Source organism: Furipterus horrens, unplaced genomic scaffold (genome assembly GCF_987537825.1).
Source record: "Furipterus horrens unplaced genomic scaffold, mFurHor1.1.pri manual_scaffold_1, whole genome shotgun sequence".
NCBI classification, from domain to species: Eukaryota; Metazoa; Chordata; class Mammalia; order Chiroptera; family Furipteridae; genus Furipterus; species Furipterus horrens.
The window spans coordinates 34,073,952-34,094,967 of record NW_028327171.1 but is presented as its reverse complement, the minus strand read 5'-3'; the positions used below and the strand labels follow the sequence as shown (position 1 = coordinate 34,094,967).

Below are 21,016 nucleotides of genomic sequence, written 5' to 3'. Positions count from 1 at the left end.
AGTGTTTTGGTTCCTTCGGATATATTCCCAGGAGTGGAATTGCTGTACAAAAGGCAGATTCATTTTTAATTTTTTTTTTTTTTTTTTGGTTTTTCAATTACAGTTGTCCCCTTTTCCCCTAATTTCTCTCCCCCACCCAACCCACCCCCTCTCCCGCAATCATATCCCTCCCCGTTGTCCATGTCCATGAGTCTTTTATACAGGTTCTTCATTTTTAATTTTTTGAGGTATCTCAATACTGCTATCCACAGTGGCTACACCAATCTGCATTCCCACTAACAATGTAAAAAGGTTCCCCTTTTCTCACAACTTCACCAGCACTTATTGTTCACTGATTTATTGATAATAGCCATTCTGACAGGTGTGAGATGATATCACATATTGTTTTTAGAAGCATAAGAAACTACTCACAATGCAGTGTTCAGGGGGAAAAAAGCAAGCTGTGAAACTGCATGTACAGTATACACAAAACAAAGAAGACTGGAACATGATATACCAAATAGTAAAATACAGTTGAATATCTCTTAGTTCAGCAATTGCATGTGTTGCTTCCTTATTTTTATCTTTGAATGTTTTTCAAGTTTTTTACAATGAGCACAGGATAAATGGTTTTAAAATAAGCCTCCTTTGAAGATTTCACCATTTCAGGTCTAATATCAATACTTGAAGTGTGATGACCCAAGAGTTGGGTCAAGAGTTCATGCCATCCAGGCAATGATCTGGCCAGGAGCTCCACAGAGGGTGGTATAACTATCATTTCCATTGATCACTTTAGTTCAGGTCACATAAGCATTCTCTTTATCCCTTTGCACTAAAGTGGGACTGACTGGACTATGCTTATGTCTACCAAGGATAAGGTCTTGAGAGTGTAGTCATTGTGCTCTGCCATCCTTGCAGCAACCCTGACCTCCGAAGAACCGAGCCCATCTTGGAGAGCCCCTTGCAGAGGACCAGCAGTGGCAGTTCCTCCAGCTCCAGCACCCCCAGCTCCCAGCCAAGCTCCCAGGGCGGCTCTCAGCCTGGATCGCAAGCAGGGTCCAGTGAACGGACCAGAGTGCGAGGTAAACCTTCTCCTTACCTCTTTCTGACAACATGGCCTGGAGAGGAAAGCCATGGGTGGGGAATCAGGCTACTTCCTGACTTCTAGGGACATCTGCTCCTGGCGTGGCCACCACTGTGTGATTCTAAAGAGGCGCTTTACTGCTCCCAGCCTCGACATCCATAGAGGAGTGGACCACCATTTCCAATTATGTGACATCTGGTGTGGACTAAATTATTTCTAATCACAGATATCAATGTTTCTAGGAAGATCACAGAATATTGGTCTTATTTGAAAATATAGTCACTTACCAGTCACTGAATTTCCATTTCCATAGTGAGTTTCCTGTATTGCCAAGTGTCTTCTTCCCATTGTGCCATTAGTCCTGTTTTTGTATTCTGAACATAGTTTATAGCATTAGTTATTTTTCAAAGTGAAATTCAGTAAAGACCAATGTAGAGTACATATATACTTGAGAAGAAGTAAAGTTTTGACTTAAAAATATATTTAACTCTTCTGGTTATTCCTATTAGATAAAAATTAGCCTCTGACCATTTAATTCAAGTCATTCATCAACTGTTCAGTTTTCATTAATAAGGAAGCTTGTGAAAAACATTATTATGTCCAGCTAATTATACACGACAACACATTGTTTCTAGCTAATCTAAGTTTATTCTTTCTGAATAACCTTCAAAAAATAATTTTGCCTCCAAGTAATAAAGACCAAGACTTTTTAAAGTGCAATTTGATAAATATTAAGACATTTTTCTTAACTTTTTCATAGACACAATCATAAATTACCTTCCAAATCTTTTCACGGTTTTAAATAAATAAATAAATAAACAAACAAACAAATAAATAAATAAAATCGCTCCTTTCCTTTGGAAAGGCTGACATCTGACATGCGACACTCCTGTCTCTGACCCAGGATGTGGACTGGCCTGTGGCTGCCCATGTATGTGTTCCTCTAACATCAGTGACACAGCCCACAGCTATGGATGCTTTTGTTGCCTTGATTCAAATATAAAGTTACTTCATTTAATGACTTCCAGGTTATAAGCCTAAATGTGTTTGGCTGATTTAGCATGCCTAAACATTTACTGTTTTTTCATGGATTTGTGTGAGGATGTACCTAAGCAAATGGGTCAGCTGAATAAACTTCACTCACCAGCACTTTCTGATGGTCATTCTCTTTCACGGCCTTCTGCTTTTCCTTCTAGCCAACAGCAAGTCGGAAGGATCACCTGTGCTTCCCCATGAACCTTCCAAGGCGAAACCAGAGGAATCCAGGGAAATAACCCGACCTAGTCGACCAGCTGTGAGTGCTTTTCCCTACAAGAGTTTTGAACTTTTCATTTAACAGAGAACCCAGAGGATAAGGTAGTCAGGGATACACTTACGACTGCAAAACAAAAATTGAGGTTAATAAGAAGGAAGCATCCAGAAAGAAGTCATACCTGATGAGGCAAGAACTGATCTTGGATTACCTATCTACCTTTAGGGATTTGGTGATCATTAGCAAATAACACATATCATTCCATAATTTTCACCCAGCAGCTTTGGCAAAAAGATATTGAAATTAGCAATTAATGAGATTTGGGCACTTTCTATAGGTTTCTCATATCCATTCTGCCCTTTCCCCATAGGATTTTCCATATGAATTAATACTAGTTTTTCTGCTGCTTTTCATGCCTCTGGGACTGTATTTTCAGGACCAAAATCTGATAAGCATGGCCTGACATGGGGCCTGACAACATGAATTCTAACTGCATTGCTGTGGCATGACAGAACTCTTAAAGAAAGAAAGGAGCACAGGCTGAAATTTGAAAGTTAGAAATTGTTTTTGGGAAGAGTTACTATCCACTTAAATTTTCTGAGAATCTTTTCTATGAAATAAATGTGATGCTTTTTTGGTTCACTCTGTTTATTACATTTTAAAGTAAAGGAATGTACAATGAGAGTAATAATGAAGGGAGTTTGCACTCTTCTGGGCTGAGGTTCTCTTCGCCCTGTTGCACTTACTGGTTGTGTACTAACAATTCCCGTTTTGTGTCTGACCGGCTGCCTTTCTTCTGGCTTTTTTCTTTCCTGTGGATTCTTCTGGACTGGATTCTTCTTATGTCAGAGCTATAAGAAAGCAATAGATGAGGTTAGTATTACCTTTCCTTCGTCATGCTTTCACAGAATGTAACTATAAAACTGGTTTTCCGATGCTGACATTCAGAAAAGTGTCCAGCTGGATCACAGATTTAAAGTTTACTCATTCAGAGTGATCTGTTGGGAGGAGAACCCGTTCAATAGAAGCCAGTCTAAGACCCTCAGTCACCTGTATAAAGCTCCAGAGACCTTTCTCTAAGTCAAAATGTCACTTTTCCAATGTGCCAGTCTGGTTAAAGATAAGCATTAGTGATTTGTTATTGGCCGATTTCTCATTCTGGCATCTTAAAGTAGTAAACCTGAGCTTTTAACCTTCGCTTGCCAGACTGGCTAGAGGATGGTGGTTTTACTAACGAAGAAATGAGACATCATTCTAGGGCTCTCTGAATTATAGTGTGTGATTTGTGAACAAGGAGTTACTGGATATTGTTAGATTAATTTTGTGGGACATTAACTACAGCATCAGCAACTACATCAACTTTAGTTAATGAATAGTGGCGAGTTAAGTGACTTTATTTCCTTATTCATGGAGACCTTTTTCCATTAGAAAAATATATGGCTTTGTCGATCTTAAGTAGCTTGCTAAAAAGGATGTCTGCCTTACTGCTGTTTGTCAGACCTGCATGAATTCAGCCTAGTGGAATTTTTTTTGTTGTTTTTTCTGTTTTGTTTTTAAGAGGCAGGTCTTGCAAAGAGTCCTAACTGCATGGAATCTGAAGACTACCATTGTGGCTTTAAGGCTGTAGCTCTGCTGAGCACCGTTTTTGTGAAATAATATAAAAGCAAGCATTGACTCTAGGGTCAACAAGCTGCATTCAAATTCTGGCTTCCCCGATAAATAACTAGCTGGGACCAGTCTATAATCTCTCTGGACCACAGTTTTCTCATCTGTAAAATGGAGATAAAACCACCTGTGTCGTCTCGCTCACAGGATTGCTTAGGATCACTCAAGATCATGTGTACGAGATTATTTTCTGAAGTATGAAATGCTACATAAAGCCAAGAGGTTGTCCTGATATTAAGGTTTGGTCCAGAAGGCATAGGCTATTTTGGCAGGTGGGAGAAGCATGTTTCTGTGCATCTGATCTTTACCCAAAAGCCTCACTTTTTCAGCAGTATGACTGCCTCACCACTCAGAGTGATTTAGAAAGTAATTTTCACAGTTAAAGGATAATTGCTTATAAAAGAATGAAACTCTACATGCCTACAGTCTGTGGATGGCACTTGTAGAATGAAAGAAGGGCACTTATATAATTGCTCTGTGCCATGGCCTTGCTTCTTTCCCTCACAATAGTGAAAAGGACAGCGAGTACCACAATTTTTATCAGTTTCCTCTCACAAAGAATTGAAGAAAGAGAACCCAATAAAATCAAGGGAAATCTCACGAGTCCAGAAATTGGCATGGAGGTGGCTATCATGAAGGAAAGGTTTCTCAGCGATTTCCTCTGATTAACCCAGGATATTTTAGGATTTTAAAAATTGCTTCATTTTAGTATGCTCTAGCACACTGGCCAGAGATGAGAGGGGGCAACAGAGATCTAAGTAATTATAAGTAACAGGGTAGGGGTTGGAGCTAATTACCAAAATCTTTAAGGCCATATGTAGTTTAAAAAAACAATCCTCCAGGTAATTCTGATAACCCTACCTCCTGAATATCACTGTCCGAATCACTAAAAATACAGAATTCCTTGTTCTACTAAACCCCGTGGTTCTCAATCAGGGACAATTCCTTCCCCTTCTTCCCTCCACTTTGGTGACATTTGGCTAAGTCTGGCTGCAGTTTTGGTTGTCACAATGTAGAAGTGGGAAAAGTGCTATTGGCATCTTGTGGGCCGAGCAAGAGATGCTACTGAACATCCCACAGTACACAGGAGACAACCCCCACTAGGGGACCAGCCAGCCTCAGATGTCAATAGCCACAGCTGGGAAACTGCATTAAACCTCCCTCCCACCTGCATTTTGATTTTGATAAGGCTTCTGTCTCCAGTGACTGAATTGACATTTAGATAACCCAGGATTGAAATGAAAAGTCTTAAAACTCTTTCAAAAACTTGTTGCTAAATTAATGGTTTGATTTTTCATGAAAATCCATCTGGTCGGAGTGTCCACTAATTTGGCATTGCTCTCTCTGAAATATTGTGTAGCGTAGTCTGTGATTATTTCACACAACCTTTGAAAATAAATATTTTTTATATTTTAGGTCAATGAAATGTATGGCATGAGGATCCTGGCATAAGCTTTACGCCTTTTTTCATTAGTATGTATGAATCTGAAAAATTTCAGAGCGTATCCTGTTTGGGAATGACTTGAGCAGTAACTAGATGAGAATACTCAAGTTAAGTAACTTCCCCAAGGCTATATCTTTAGATTTCCTAAAAAGGAAAAAGAAATTAATATGGAATGAAAGACCAACTTTAAAATCTTTATCTATGATATTAATAGCTTAAAAATTTGAACTAAAATTTGAATAAACTATTATTTCTTAAAAGACATCCTTTTAGGTAAGATGTCCATAATTGTCAGATTAAATAAGGCTTTTTGAATGAAAAATTATATCAAGTTGATTGTAAAAAATGTTGCACCAAAGAAACTGTTGGGTAAAGGGCCTCTTATCTATCTTCACATTTACTCTCTAGTCAGAAAATGTTACCATTCTGCCATATTTCTTTTATAGTTATACACTCTCAGATATTTTTATGCTAAATAGCACTTTTTCCCTGTTTTAATACTTTTTAGCTCCAGGCTTGAGACAGTCAAGCAATAAATTACCACAAAAACTCATTATATTGAGAAAATTGGTATTGTCAGACTATAAAGTGTATGAAAATTGATCTGAACCCAACAGTGGCCCTGTTAGATCATGCTTGTTTCCTATAACTTTGCTACTGTAAATTTTTCCAGAGCAGATGGATAAGAAACAAAATTTCAGCTAAACACATAGACTATTGGCAATGGAAAATTACTTTTTTTTGACTGGGGTTATTATTTTTGAATTACTTATTTGTGTTACCTAGTAATTTTCACTTATGCCTCACCCTTCAAGCTGTTACCAATTAAGCATAAAAGGAATTTACCATTATTTTTAGTGTCTCAGTAAAGATAGCTTTTTAATAATGCAGAAACAAAAAATTAATTAAAAGGAAAATCATAAAGTCAGTCAGAACTTTAAAGTGTTCCTAAATACAGTGTTTGGAAAAGTTTAGATCATTTTAACAAGTGAGGGTTCCTTTAAATCAAAGGGCTTTGGTCCAACTAAATAGTTCTAATTATTATTTTTTTAATCTCCTTTGTCTTATTCTGAGATCAGAGATAGGGAAACCAACCCATGGAGAAAATGTATTACTAATTTAAATAAATCATAGCTACTATTATATTTTACTCAGAATTATTAATATTAGAAATAAACTATTTAAACCATATTCTCTCTTTAAATCATAATGAAATGTATTTTTAATGACCAATAACATTTTAAGTACTAGTTATATTATATGATGAGACTTAACATGATTCTAATATATTGAAGAAAAATACAAAATAAATTTATCTAATTTGTTATTACTTTAGTGGTTTGGAGGATTATAATATCCTTTCTCATTCATAGCCTTAACAAATATTGAGGCTATATTTCCCCAGTGTGCTCAAGTTTAGCATAGCTTCACTTTGTTCTCAACTTGATAAAGATAAACAATTATCAAGGGAAAATAAGAAATAAAAAGCTGAAATTAGAACAGTAACTTTTCCTATTTTGGCCCATTGACAAGAAACCAGAACTAAATTTGCATAAAATTCCATGTGGTAATTTTTCTATTCTTTAATGGTATACATTATATTTAAACACTTTTGAGTATTTTTAATATGTATCAATTCTATTTTCATTTTCATGAATGGGGTGAGGATATTCACAGGGACTGAGGGAGGCCATGTGTGTGTGGACCCACCTGTGCCCATGTGTAAAAAGCCCAGAGAGCATGTTTGGGTGAAAAATGCACAATTTAAATCTTCAAAAGCTTCTCTTTTTCAAGGACTTCAAGTGACTTCAGAACAAATTTAAAAGTTATCATTGCTTTCTCTTCAGTTTCTGTGAAATTAGAAAGAAATGACTCCTTGACCTTTCTAAATTCTAGAGCAAGTAAAATACCTGAAGTATTTCCTTTCCAAGTTTTAACCAGTATAGGAATGCCTAACATACAGGTGACAGTAAGGAAACATGACAATCTGTTGTCTTCTCAAAATAAAATTTTAATTTTAATTTCATTACACACTTAATCACATTTTTTCTAACCAGTTAGGATGGATTATCAAGTGTCATGTAGATCACTTACATTGTTGTAATCCTACATCAGGTGAATGAGACAAATCCATTTCTGGGTTGAAATAAAGAGAGAATATGGCCATAAGGAAACTGGGATTTAGTATCTTTCAATGAGTTTCTTTCTCCCTAATCCCCTGTCTCTCACTGAATGTTCTGATTCCCACATGGGTCACTAAAATAGGGAGAAATGGTAAGACTGATGTCAAATTGCTTTTGGCTCATTTGCATGCTGTGTGTCATGGGCAGTTTAACCCATGCAAATTGGAGCGGCCGTGCTTTTGCAGAAAATGCTTCCCTCTGCATTGCTCGGAAAGCATGTCAAATCAAAGGTAGTCAGATATTCAGCACACTGCCTGCAGTATGCCTGGTGATTAAATACCACATCATCACATCCATCAGGCTAGAGGTTTCATCATACTCATGGAAAACTGAAAAATTATCCCTTCCTTTTGGTGTTTGCCCATTCATTTCAGTAGTCCTCACCAGGGTTTTTTTGCCAGGTGACTGAAATTTAAACCAAAAGTGAATGAAACACCCATAATTCTGGAAGAGAACTTTTTGTTTGTTTGTTTCTCTTGATTAATTCAGCTCTATGGCTATAAATTTCAGTGGCGCTGGGCTTTGGGGTTGGTTGGGCCATTATTTGATGTGATGCCCCTGCTCTCCAAGGAATGACAACACACCAGATGGATGAGTCATTGTTGTAGTCGGAATCTTGGGAATGGCTCTGTTCTGTGACTGATGCTAGATTTTGGTACAGTAGCAACCATAAGAGGGAAAAGGCCATAACTGTGGCTTGGGCAGGGGTCCCACAATAGTGGGGAACAATTTCTAATCTCATGCATTTTCCCATTAACCTGAGGGTGACCATCTTCACCTTCCCAAAATAAAACAACGCAATGTTTGTATATATGTGTACACACACAATGCACATACACATATATGCACATGTGTATTCAGAACTGAACAGTCTCAGTCTAGCAATTGGTTTTGAACAAAGTTTAAATTTATTTCATCTTTTCTAGTTTCTACACGCTACAAACATCGTTTCCTTAGTTCCGTGCAGTAACTATGTTTGTAACAATTCTCTATAGAGCTTTTTTCTTGTTGCTTATGCTGGAGCACTGACTTGCTGAAAGACGTTGCTTTGGTCATATCTACAATTTACATATGCTGAACAAACTTTTCTCTTGTAGGACCTGACGGCATTAGCCAAAGAATTACGAGAACTCCGGATTGAAGAAACAAACCGCCCACTGAAGAAAGTGACTGATTATTCCTCTTCCAGTGAGGAGTCAGAAAGTAGTGATGAAGAGGAGGAAGATGGAGAGAGTGAGACTCATGATGGGACGGTGGCTGTCAGCGACATACCCAGACTGATGTAAGAGGACAGCTTTTTAAATGTAGGCCAGGAGGGTCTAGATCTCCAAAACAAAAGGAAAAGAAATACCAATTAAGGATAAGATTGTTTATGAGTCTCTGGCAGGATCAATTAACTTTTGGGATTTGAATTTTTATTAGAGCACATAGAGTTCTATGACTGCCTCTCTCTATAGACGCGGTTGCTGAGAATACACACATATCTAGGATTGCATGTGCTTTATCTAAGCGCTGTTGCTGGGTTGTCTCTTTGGTGATCCTTTCTTGGTTCTTGTCATTTCCAGGGCAAACGATATTGACAAGCAGACTGTTTGACACTTGCCTGTCCCCTAGAACTGAAGGAGCGAAATGATGGGCAATGACATTTCGGGGTTAAAATTAACCTGAGACATATTCCATCACTACTATCACCACTAAAAAAGGAAGAATGCATGTTGCAGTGTGGGGCAGCATCCCCCAAAAAGAATCAGGAATCAGATAACCTGGCAGGAGATTTCTGAGTGTCTGACTTAAATCTATCCTTCATAATTCTCTATTTCATCTTCTTTATTGTCTCTTTTTTGTGATCCTTTTTTTGTGTGTGTGCCCTGTGACTTGGCCACATATGTTCTGTCAGTCTCTTTTCAGGCTTCTTTTTGGATATTTATATCTATATTTATACCTATCTATGATTCCCCTCATATTTATACCCTTTACTTTTCTAAGTGAAGGGGAGGCTTACTTTTTCTTTTTCTCACTGGACTAGATCCTATGAAAGAATCCTTTCTCTTTCCTATTTGCTTCCCCAATTCAAACAAACATGTTTATACAATCTTACTCATGTAAATTTCTCATTTTCTCCCCCGAAGAAACATAGAAGCTGTTGCTCTGGTTTGCTGTAACTTTGATAGAGTGATGCTAAGTTTCCTGACTTCACTTCTCATTCACTTCCATTTCTTTGGCTCAGCTACTAGTGTTAGTCATCACACCCATTCACTTCCTATAGAAGAGATCCCTTTTCAGGCCATAGATTACTTTCCTCTCCAGCAGGGACTGGAGACACAGGGTTGGCCAGTCCGCAGGGAATGTCATCCATTGATTAACGATCATTCCATACAAGCAATTCTGAGAGGGAAATCCAATTTCCAGAGCTGAAAATCCATTCTTGTTATTTTACTGTTGATTACTCAGTTATTAACAATCATAAATATGCTAAAATATGACATTGTGAAACAAATTTCATTAAATTGCTTTTTTAACAGCAAAAAAAGAGAATTGTTGTAAGAAGCAAAATCACTAATACAGAACATTTCTATAAAATATACTGGCCCTCTCAGTTTTTGTCTTGACTTAGCATTGGTTAATTCTTCTAACAGATGTTTTGAATTCAGTTTAAGCACTGAGTATACAGCTACCAGGGTGAGGGTAGATAATGAATTTGAAAAGTTGGTAAAACTTGTGCTATGTATTAGACCACACTGAGGGCATTGAGACTTTCAAGAAGTGCATCCCTGAATTCTGCCTTCCAAAAGTTTATGTTCTAGTTGGAAAGAGACAAAATTTCACATGGAAATTTTCAGAGTAAAATAAATATTTGATAAAATAACCAAAGACAGCCTTGGAAGGGGTGTTGAATTTGTTAAGCCAAATTTTGCAAGCCTGTTATCGGTGTCTCTCCTACCTCTAAAGGCAAAGCCATCTCTTCCCCTACTACAGAAACGCCCACCTTTCTAAAATTGCCTGAATAGACCATGCTGCACTTCCGCTCTGCTCTCTGGGACTCTCCTGAGAAGTCACCTACGCACAGCCCAGCCTATGCAAGTGGAGCCTGTACCCTCTGTGCTGCTCCTGTATCTTGAGCGTATTCCTGTAGTTTCACGTAGTGCCTTGAATTGGGATGTTTATTACACGCTGTCTCCCTCCCTGTGCTGTTAGATGCCTGAGGGTAAGGACTGTGCCTTACTCATCTCTCTGTTCTTAACACCTCTCATGGCATCTGGAATAGAGTTGGATTGCAGTGACTTTGGTTTACATTTAATTTTGCTAAACTGAAATCGCAAACCCAGGCTTCAAGGGGTTTAGAGCCTAGTCTGGATGAAAGACATGTACACATATAACTGTCATCAAGATGGAACAGAACATGAAGATATGGGGGGATTGAAGTGAAGGCCGAGAAGGTTGAGTTTGGTGGGAATGCGGGGTATATGGGGCGGGGGCAGTGTCTAGAGTAGTGAGACCAGAGCAAGAAGTGTGCACTTGATCATGTAGCCACTGGGGAACCATTAAAGGACACCCGAGCTGAGGGGTGATGCAATAAGTGTTATGCTTGAGAGAAACCATTTCAGCAAGATGATTTGGAAAGAACAGACTAGAGCCTGGTAAAGCAATTCAGGGGATCTATTACTATTCCTGAGAAATAACAAATGGACTATCCTTAATGCCTAGAATAGAGGCAAAGCCTAATATGGCTCTTGAAGAATTGGTATATTTTAGACAGATTGAAATGATCATCAATTAAAGAACATTTAAAATATTTCATTGTAAAGCAGACATACTCAGAGAAAAAGTAGGATACAAATGTGTGTATATTGCAATTTGGTAAAAATATGCATTTTTGTGAATATAAAATATATATAGTCTGTTTTGCTACAGCATGATAGTTGTGTGCCTAAGAAAGTTCACATATTAAAAAAATCATTATAAAACAATTGTTTCTTTAGGAACAGGATATTTTACAGTTAGAGTACTTCTTATATACATTCTTATCACTTTCATTTTCTATTGTTAAGGTAAACCTTTACATTTTGTGCTATATTTTTTAGAGCAAAAAATAAAAATATAGTGCAAAATAAGTCACTACCATGAATTGCCTACAAAATGGCTTCTCAGAAATGGAGTCCAGCCATTGAGACAAGCAGCTGCAGATCCCAATGTGCAAAGCAACACCTTTTTCTATGCCCAATATTGGTTTCGTTTTCTAGCATAAGGTATAACCTATAAGAGTACACATAACTAAGATTATATTCCCTAATTAATCGATTGTACTATTACCCAGGGACTCATGCATAGAAAAATGAGTTGTGGGGAGGGGAGCAAATAGAGCAAAATTATAATAGTGATCACCTCTGGATGATACAACTCTGAGGGCTTTTTATTTTACATGTATCTAACAATTTTATGATGAGCATGTGCTAATTTTATAATCAGGAAACATTAAAAGCTTTATAGAATAGAAGCACAGAAGGAAAGGCATGCATGTTGATGTGCATATCATAACAAGCAAATCAAAGAGGCATCCGTTGGTATCAGAACAGTACATGTGAGGCGCAGTCTGCATCAGTGGAGATATCTATTGTTACCATAGTCACAGAGTTTTGTACAGCCTCACAAAATGCGTTGTGGACAACAAAGCCACATACCTTTGTGTCTCCTCCTTTCTCTTCTCACTAACAAGCCATGGTCCTGACCCCTGGGTGGTGGTATTGCTCCCCAGGCCTGCAGTCCCCTCTGCCCTCCTGTCCATTGTTCAGGTTCTGGTCCTGTTGGTGTGTGATAGTGGGGCTCAGGCCGTGCTGTATCCCTGCTGCCCTGCACCCCTTTCCATCCGGGGGCCCATAATTGTCCCAGCATATGCTCCAGCTGAACTATCCTCATCAGTCCTTACAAATACCTTGCACACTCTCTCTGTTTGTTTCTGTTCTTGAAATGACCTCTCTCTTTGTCCCACATTCTCACGTACATCCTGCCTTATTAGAATATTTGCATTATGTTTTAATGCTCCTCTGGATGCTAACCTCTTTAGTTTCAGAATCTGTGTTTTCTTCAGCTTTTATATTTACTACCCAGTGCCAATCCAAGGGCTTTTCATATTGCAGGTGTTCAGTAAATGTGTATTGAATTGAATTAAATCAGTACTTGCAGGAACACTTTGACAAATCCAATTAGAGGAAATTATTGTTCCAAACCTGTGGCCTAATTACAGTAAATTTCCTATAGCTTACTTCTAATCAGTGGGGGTGTTTTGTTTTTACAATCTTTATAGGAATTTGGACAATCAGTGTTTCCTACCCAGACTTCTATATCAGAAAAATAATTTTGCAACAAAGGATTATTTAACTACAAAATGTTATAGTTGTTTTAGCCTTAGTATTTTTAGTAATTGTCTTTTTAAAATTCTTTTATTGTTAATATATATTTTTAGAAGTTTTAGATTTACAGAACAATTAAACAGATAGCACACAGAGTTCCCATGTACCTTCCCCCAACCCCCTGCATATTACTGTGGTATTACTTTGGTAAATATGTTAGAATTAATGAACCAATATTGATAAAGTCAATAGTTTATCCATATTTCTTTACTCTTTTACCTAATTACCTTTTTCTGTTCCAGAATTCCTTCCAGGATACCACATTTTCCTTAGTTATTTAGTTGCCATGTCTCCTTAGACTGCTCTTGGCTGTGACAGTTTCTCAGACTTCCCTTGTTAGTGATGAACTTGGCAGTTTTTAGGAGTACTGATTTAGATACTTTAGAGAATGCTCCTCTATTGGAATTCATCTGATGTCATTCTCATGATCAGACTAAGGCTGTGATTCGGGAGAGGAAGGTAACAGAGATGACATGTCATTTTTATCACATCATGTCAAGGGTATATACTGTCAACACGACTTAAGTAAGACTGTTGGTGTTGACCTTGATCATCTGGAAGAGGTAGTGATTTTCAGGTTTCTCCACCATAAAGTGACTTCTCCCCTCCTTTCCATACTGTACTCTTTGAAAGGAAGCCACTGAGCACAGCTGCATGTATGAAGTAGTTATGTTCTCCCTCTTCTAGGGCAGAATAACTACCATAATATATTTGGAATTCTTCTGCACAGGAGATTGGTCTCTTCCCCTCCATTTATTAATTTATTCAATCATTATATCAGTATAGACTCATGAATATTTATTTTATACTTTTGATTATGATTCAAATCTTCTTTATTTTGTGATTCAAATGGTTCCAGTTTTGACCATTGGAATCTCTTGTGTGCCGTTGATTGGCATCTCCCATCAAGTACTTTCTTAGTTTTGGACACTATAAGATTTTCCAGGCTCATCTATATTTTCTCTTCCAATCCTGATTTCAACTATTTCTCCAAGGAGTCCTGATTTTTTAAAATTAAATAATGGTATTAGAAACCAAGATTCAGGCATTAGCTGTGCTCATTTCTTTTACGCCCTCTCAACTGACAGAGCAAGGAAATATATGTGTGTGTATTCACCCATGTACATACACATATCTATAAATATTTATATATATAGTCATGCACAGCTTAATGATCGGGAAATGCATCATTAGGTGATTTCATTGTGTAAACTTCATACAGTGAGTTTACATAAACCTAGATGGTATAGCCTACTATACATCTATGTGGAGGTGGAGAAACCTCTGGACACCTAAGTGGAAATACCCAAGAAGAAGTTAAGTAAATGAGTTTCTAAGTAACAATATTAGATATATTAACTTAGGATTATTCCACACACAGGTCATGGTTATAAATGGTTATAGGTAGGAGCATTCCCAAAAGTTATGTAGAGTGAAGCAAAATCCTGGGTACCAGTAGCATTTAAGAAGAGCTTATAAGGGAAATAAACAGGGAATGAAGAATAAAAAGAAAACCAGAGAAAAGTTGCCTTCAAGAGCTAGAGGAGAGAGAAGAATGGAGTGGGTAATTAGTAATCACAGACACAGGCAAGAGGCCAAACACCATAAGAATCTTAAGAGTAATCATTGAATTTGCGAGCTAAGAAATGACTTAAGGAGTTTCCTTGAGGTGCTTGAAGCAACTGTTTGAGGACTGAATCATAGTTTGCAAGAACTTTAAGAGAGAAATTTAGACTTCCACTTCTGATTCTTTATTCTAAAAGTAGCTTATGGAGGTAGTGCACAGCTTATGTGATCTTTGTCAGCTTCCACCATGGCGTACCATGGCCAGGGCCAAAAAATGCAGAAGGTGATTGTGCAACCCATCAACCTCATCTTCAGATACTTGCAAAATAGATCTCAGATTCAGGAGTGGCTTTATGAGCAAGTGAATATGCGGATAGAGGGCTGTATCGTTGATTTTGATGAATACATGAACCTCATATTAGATGATGCAGAAGAGATTTGTTCTAAAACAAAGTCAAGAAAACAACTAAGTCAGATCATACTAAAAGGACATAATATTGCTCTGCTCCAAAGTGTCCCCAACTAGAAATGACTAATGAAGTAAGAAATTGTTGAAAAGCAATACAGTTTGTGTTTTTTAGGTGTTCTTTGTTGGAAATCTAATTCCTAAATATTTATTCATATTGCTTTGATTATCCTTATTATCAGATGAAAATAAATGCTATGGGATTGTTTTTATTTAAAATTTTACCTTGTTTCTTTCTTAAAAGAAAAGAGAGAGAAATTTAAGTGTGAATAGTAAATGCATTTTAAGGTCAAGGAAAACATTTTAATGAAATGAGAGAGAGGAGAAACCTTACAATGTTTGTTGGTCAGAAGAAAGAGCCAGTACAGAGGGAGGGATTGTGAAAACACAGAAAGGAGGAGGAGTAGAAGAAATAATTTCCAATTAACATTGTTCCTCTGCTCTCTATTTAGCTTTGTCACTAAATTAGAAATACCATATTGATAAGTAGTTATTTTGTCTTCTGCCCATCACTTGCTGTACCTTGTTTAGTCTCTTAACCTTCATGAGACTATAATCTTATAGAAGTTGAGAATTCTGTCTTACTTTTAAATATTTTTTCTGCATCTAACACAATGAGTATCACATAATAAATTTTTAATAAGTATGTGAATGAGTGAGTAAATGAATGAACGAACTTACAAGGAGTTGGTAAAGATTGACATGTCAGAGTGCTGAGCTCTAAGCCATAAAAGAAACATACAGGGACAGAGGGGTCAAAGAACATCCAGGGAAAGTTTGTCTCTCAAAAGCCAGGAGAATAAGGACAGAGGGGAATGATCAGTGATGATACAACAAGAAGTCCTCTTCTATGATTTAAAAATGTTCTTCAATCCCTGAAACATGAACTATGGCCTTGATTTTGCCTTTTAAAAAGAAGCATGGAGAACAGTGACTTGAAACATGCAGAAATTTATGGGACTTTTCCAAAACCAAAAACAACTGCTTTTTATCATACTACATAATAACAGAGAAATTAATGGTGTGGGCAATTAATATGAGATGCACAGAATAAGCAAATATGTACAAAATATTCACAATGCAACATACCAGACCTACACACACAATAGGAACAACCTTAAACTATCGAAGAGAATTTGCTCACCATTTTAGAAGAAAATTGACTAAGGAAGAAATACAGATTATCTTTTATTCAATTTACAAGGAGTATTACTAGTAGAAATAACATTTAAAAAAAAAATCTCTAAACAGCCCAAACTGCTCACCATAAAAAGTTATTATAGATGAAGTAGTTCTGGCTCATAAAATTGATATAAAAATTGACCCAGGAAAAAATAATCTCAGTAAAAATATTCAGCAAGAGGTGAAACTGGCAGTGGCTCACCTTATACACTGTAAAACTTGCTATTGATTACAGATTGATACATCTTCTTAATAAAATGTACACCTTTAAAACTGATCCAGAAAAATTGGACTTGGTGGAAGTAGTGACCACAGAAGCCTTTGATGGATGATATGGACAAAAAAATGAATTGGTATAAGAAATTTTTATTATAAAATTTATGTAGAAAATAATTAGAACCAATGGTGATAATTTTAGTAAAATAACTGTGAAATGCAAAAATTGGGGAAGAGCTTTACTTTGATGTGTTGAAAATTAATCAAGGAATTATCTTCATGGAATTAGCTTTAGAAAATACTTTTTATGAAAATTCATCCATATTGATATATTTCTGATTTAAATATTTGGATAGAGTCACAACATTATCAGGATAAAAAAAAATAAGTGGAGCCAAAATACCTTTGATCTTTGAACTCTCCCAGGATTCTTTAATAGTCAAAGAGAATTTGATTATACAGAGGTGGCTACTGACCATCTAGTCTCTGGCAGTGGCAAAGAATGCCGGAGTGATGGGGAAAAGTGACTCCCTAGAAGGCTTGGCTCTTGATAAACCCTTCATTTATTAATTTCTTTGTTTCGTACCATCTTGTCCCAAATAAGAATGTAAGGCAGCTAAAAAAATACAACACAAATTTTGAATCCATGAGTGAAGAAATCTTAGTTTTAAGAACTAGTCTGATTTACCAATCTGGCAATATGTCAGGAATTCATTGCAGCAATTTCTTCTCCCCTGCCTCTGTAATGCTATTAATAGCTCCTTTCTGGGGATGAAATACTGAAAATGCTTCTTTGGAACTTCTTTCCAAATGTATCAGTTCTAACCCATATTTAAATCATTCAATTCACTGCTCCAATTTAGTGATTTTGAAGTAAATGTCTTGCTATACATTTTATTTTGGTCTGGACTCATCTTTTCACCTCTCTTTTTTGGATAAAAATCCTTGACAGACATCATCTTTGTTCCAGAGATATAAGTCTGGACTGTTACTTGCTTCTTGAATTGACTTTCATGAAGTGCTTGGGCTTTGATAGGATCCAAGCAACAGAGATGTTTCTAGAATGTTTAAGAAACAATTAAAAGAACAAAATGGTAAAAGATACAGTTAATACACCTAATGAGAGAAACAAATGTTGATACCTTTCCTATTTTTTTTAAAAAAACTCACATTAAAAGAGGCAGCTGAGGAAGGAGGATACCGATCAGTACAGCATTGAAAACGGAAACCTACACTCTGGAGAAGCCACGTCACCTTCCTGGTGCCATCCCTTGGTGCTGTGGTCTGTGCCACAGGACACACAGAAAACATCAGCCTCCACTCTCAGGGCCAGTGTTGAGACCCTGTTACCTTCTCCATTATCTTAAACACCAGAGCAAGAAATATACTGGAAATAAATATGCCACAGTGTGGGGTGATTACAGAGCTATAAAAAAGTACTGAATACCATTTGAGTTAAACAGCCTCATTGACAGATGCCCTTCATTGATATTTCCTCTTTCAAACTAGTGTAAAACCCATTTTTCAAACAATTGATTTTTGCACTTCTATTCTATGCCCACTCTGTGCTGGGTATATACCATGATGAGCAAAGGAACAAGGACTCTTCTCATGAGTATATGCCAGAATGAGAGACAAGGAGGAAGTTAAAAGAGAGTCAAAAAGACATAAAATCACCAATTGTGATAAGTATTATAGAAAAGGGTAGAGAAAGAAGAGGGTCTGGTGAGAAAAGACATAGATAGGCAGTGAGAAAAGGCTTCTCAGGCTAAGTATCATTTAAGATGAAATCAGATGCATGAGAGCCAACCGCCAAGAGCCAGGGTCGGAGAACGCTTTCCAGGCAGAGGGGAGTGCAATTGCAGAAACACAGGCCAGGGTAGGGTGCCTGCTGGTCACAGAAAGGGCTGAGAGGACTGGGAGATCATGCAGAACATGGTCCCTCACTCTGGCTGCTGGGTAGGAATCAGGTTGAGAAGGGGACGCTGCCAAAGTGGGACACCGGTTCAGGCATCAGTGTGACATTAACAATGAATTCGGAATGTACTGAAGGCCAGTGGACTAGATACTTAAACTGGTTAAAATGGTAAATTTTATGTTAAGTGTATCTTACCATAAAAAAAAAAAAAGAAATGGACGTGGACAGGAAACAGCTTTCCCTAAACATGCCTGATCATGGACATTGTTTTCCATCTCAGACCAACAGGCGCTCCCGGGGGCACGGAGCAGTACAGCGTGGGAATGGTCGGCACGCATGGGCTGGAGACCTCTCACGCGGACACATTCAGTAGCAGTATTTCAAGAGAAGGAACTTTGATGATACGAGAGGTGAGTTGGTATAAAAACTATGTAGGGGAAGTGGATTTCTTAATTGGTTTTTATATTAGAGCTTTCACAGAGAATGCTTATGGCATGTATTTTTAAAGATGAGGGGGTAGGGGGCTTGTGCTTCTAAGTGGTTGAGTGATTTTAATTGTCCACTGGCTTCTTTCCTGTATCCTTCTAAGTTTTTGTATTGTGACTTAATTGCATTAGGAGCTATACAAATTGGAATACAGAATTTGAGCCTGAAGATATACAACTGGCAAACCCAGATGTTTATCTCTGAATAGCATACTGGCCTTGTTATGCCTCTTCCCCTCATAGTTTTACCCTTCTGGATTTTATGTAGAAAGTCTGAGTAGTTCTAAGAACATCATATCTAGTTAAATCAACATATAAAAGACTATTAAACTATATTGGTGAAAGAACAAAGAAGAAAGCACCTTAGCACTTGGAGTTATTTTTTTCACTCTGTTAGCATCGTTTCATTTAGGAGAGGGGACCACATATTCCCTGTCTCCTGTCCTGTCACCATGCAGAATCTCTCCATTGTATCTGTGCTAACCAGAAGGGCCTTGACAAATTATAATTCCTGATTTCTTCTTTTTCACATCATCATCACCATGCAAGTTTGACAGCAGGTCTTTACTTAGAAGGAAATAATGGCTGATGACATTGGGTAAAAGTTACTTGACCTCTCCCTATATCTGTTTTATAAATTTTCATAAATAATAGTATATAACTTATGACATGATTGGGAGGACTGAATGAGTTAAGACATGTAAGCATTCAGTACACACTAACTATTTTAGTTCATGCTCTCCATTAGTCAAGCGCTGCTTTTATGTGTTATTACTCCCCACTCCTTTCTCTGAAACATAAACATTTCTCATCTGTCATTCTCCTTCCTCAGCCTGGATGGATTGGGAAACTCTAATAGCAGGCTTTGCTCTCCAAAATGTCAGGGTCATCTTGCTTTTATAAGACAGAAAGGAACTGTAGTTTTGAGATGAATAAAGCCATTGAAGGAATAATTGGCAGTAGGGCTAAAACTGGAAGTGTAGTTCACAAAGCAACTTGTTAGAATTTCATTTTATACCCTTGTCAAATCTTTGAAGTAGACTTTAAAGAGTCTTCTCACGTAAGCCTGATAAGAAAAATGAACCTGGCTGCTGAAGTTGACATTGGACAGTGCTGGTATATAAATCTTCCAGTGTGGTGAATGGATCATTTCAGCGCATGTGTGGAGGGTTTCTATCACTGTGGCTTGCCACCTGGGAAAACATGAGGGAGAATGTTCTGGAGTGAGTTACTCCCTGACTCCAAACAAAAGGATCCTGATTTCTAATGTGGTTTAAAATTTGCTTGAACCTTTACAACAAAGTCAATACCTTGAATTAGTAGATATTTTAGCCACATTTTCAGTTCAGTTGGCAGCCACATCCAAATTGCCACATTTATTTAAAGCACTCCAATATTCTGTGACCACAATCAATCACTTTGAAAAATAGGATTCACCAGTATTATATATGAATTTGATCCATTGGGGGCTCCCAAATCTTTTTACTCTCTCAATTTAAAAAAAGTTTTTATTTATTGATTTTAGAGACAGAAAGGAAAAGAGGGAGGGAGAGAGAGACAGAGACAGAGAGACATCGATTTGTTGTTCCACTTACTTATGTATTCGTTGCTTGATTCTTGTATGTGCCCTGACCATGGATCAAACCTACAACCTTAGCATATCAGGATGGTGCTCTAACCAACTGAGCTACTTGGCTGGGACTCTTTATCCTCTCAGTTTTTAAATTCTACCTTTCTCAAATGTGGACTTTTAAAATAGCAAAACTTGAATGGAAATCCATTATAAAAGTGCATATGAGGTCTGTCCAGAAAGTATGCAGCCAATAATATGAAAAATAGAGACATTTATTGAAGAAGATACAAGATAAAAGAAACATTGTACACAGGACAATGATGCCTCAGTCCCCTTCAAAGTAGGTACCTTGGGACCTCACACAGTTCTCCCAATCACCATGTTCTTCATATTTTCCTGAATCTCATCAATGGTCTGAAATCTCTTCCCTTTCAAAGGTGATCTTAGCCAGAAGTCACAGGACGCCAAATCTGGGCTCTAAGGGGGTTGAGTCACCTGGGTGATTTGATGTTTCATCAAAATCTCTGTGTGAGACATGATTCATGAGCAGGCATATTGTTGTAATAAAGCTGCCAATCACCAGTTGCCCATAGCT

The 21,016-nt window shown here is 37.4% G+C and overlaps 1 protein-coding gene and 1 pseudogene across 7 annotated transcripts in view; both read left to right on the top strand.

The window, feature by feature from the left end:
- The window catches only part of TNIK (TRAF2 and NCK interacting kinase), a 342,270-nt gene that overhangs the window by 293,523 nt on the left and 27,731 nt on the right, over positions 1 to 21,016 (top strand). For 4 of the 7 annotated variants that reach the window (XM_090273868.1, XM_090273843.1, XM_090273850.1 and 1 more), the window contains 5 exons: positions 898 to 1,061; positions 2,260 to 2,357; positions 3,165 to 3,188; positions 8,705 to 8,889; positions 18,644 to 18,773. In XM_090273868.1, coding sequence (XP_090129994.1) covers positions 898 to 1,061; positions 2,260 to 2,357; positions 3,165 to 3,188; positions 8,705 to 8,889; positions 18,644 to 18,773 — 601 coding nt within the window. The remainder of the gene's footprint in view (positions 1 to 897; positions 1,062 to 2,259; positions 2,358 to 3,164; positions 3,189 to 8,704; positions 8,890 to 18,643; positions 18,774 to 21,016) is intronic. The other 3 variants (XM_090273875.1, XM_090273859.1, XM_090273835.1) reach the window with 1 other exon arrangement.
- On the top strand, positions 14,829 to 15,107 carry LOC150020873 (small nuclear ribonucleoprotein E pseudogene; annotated as a pseudogene).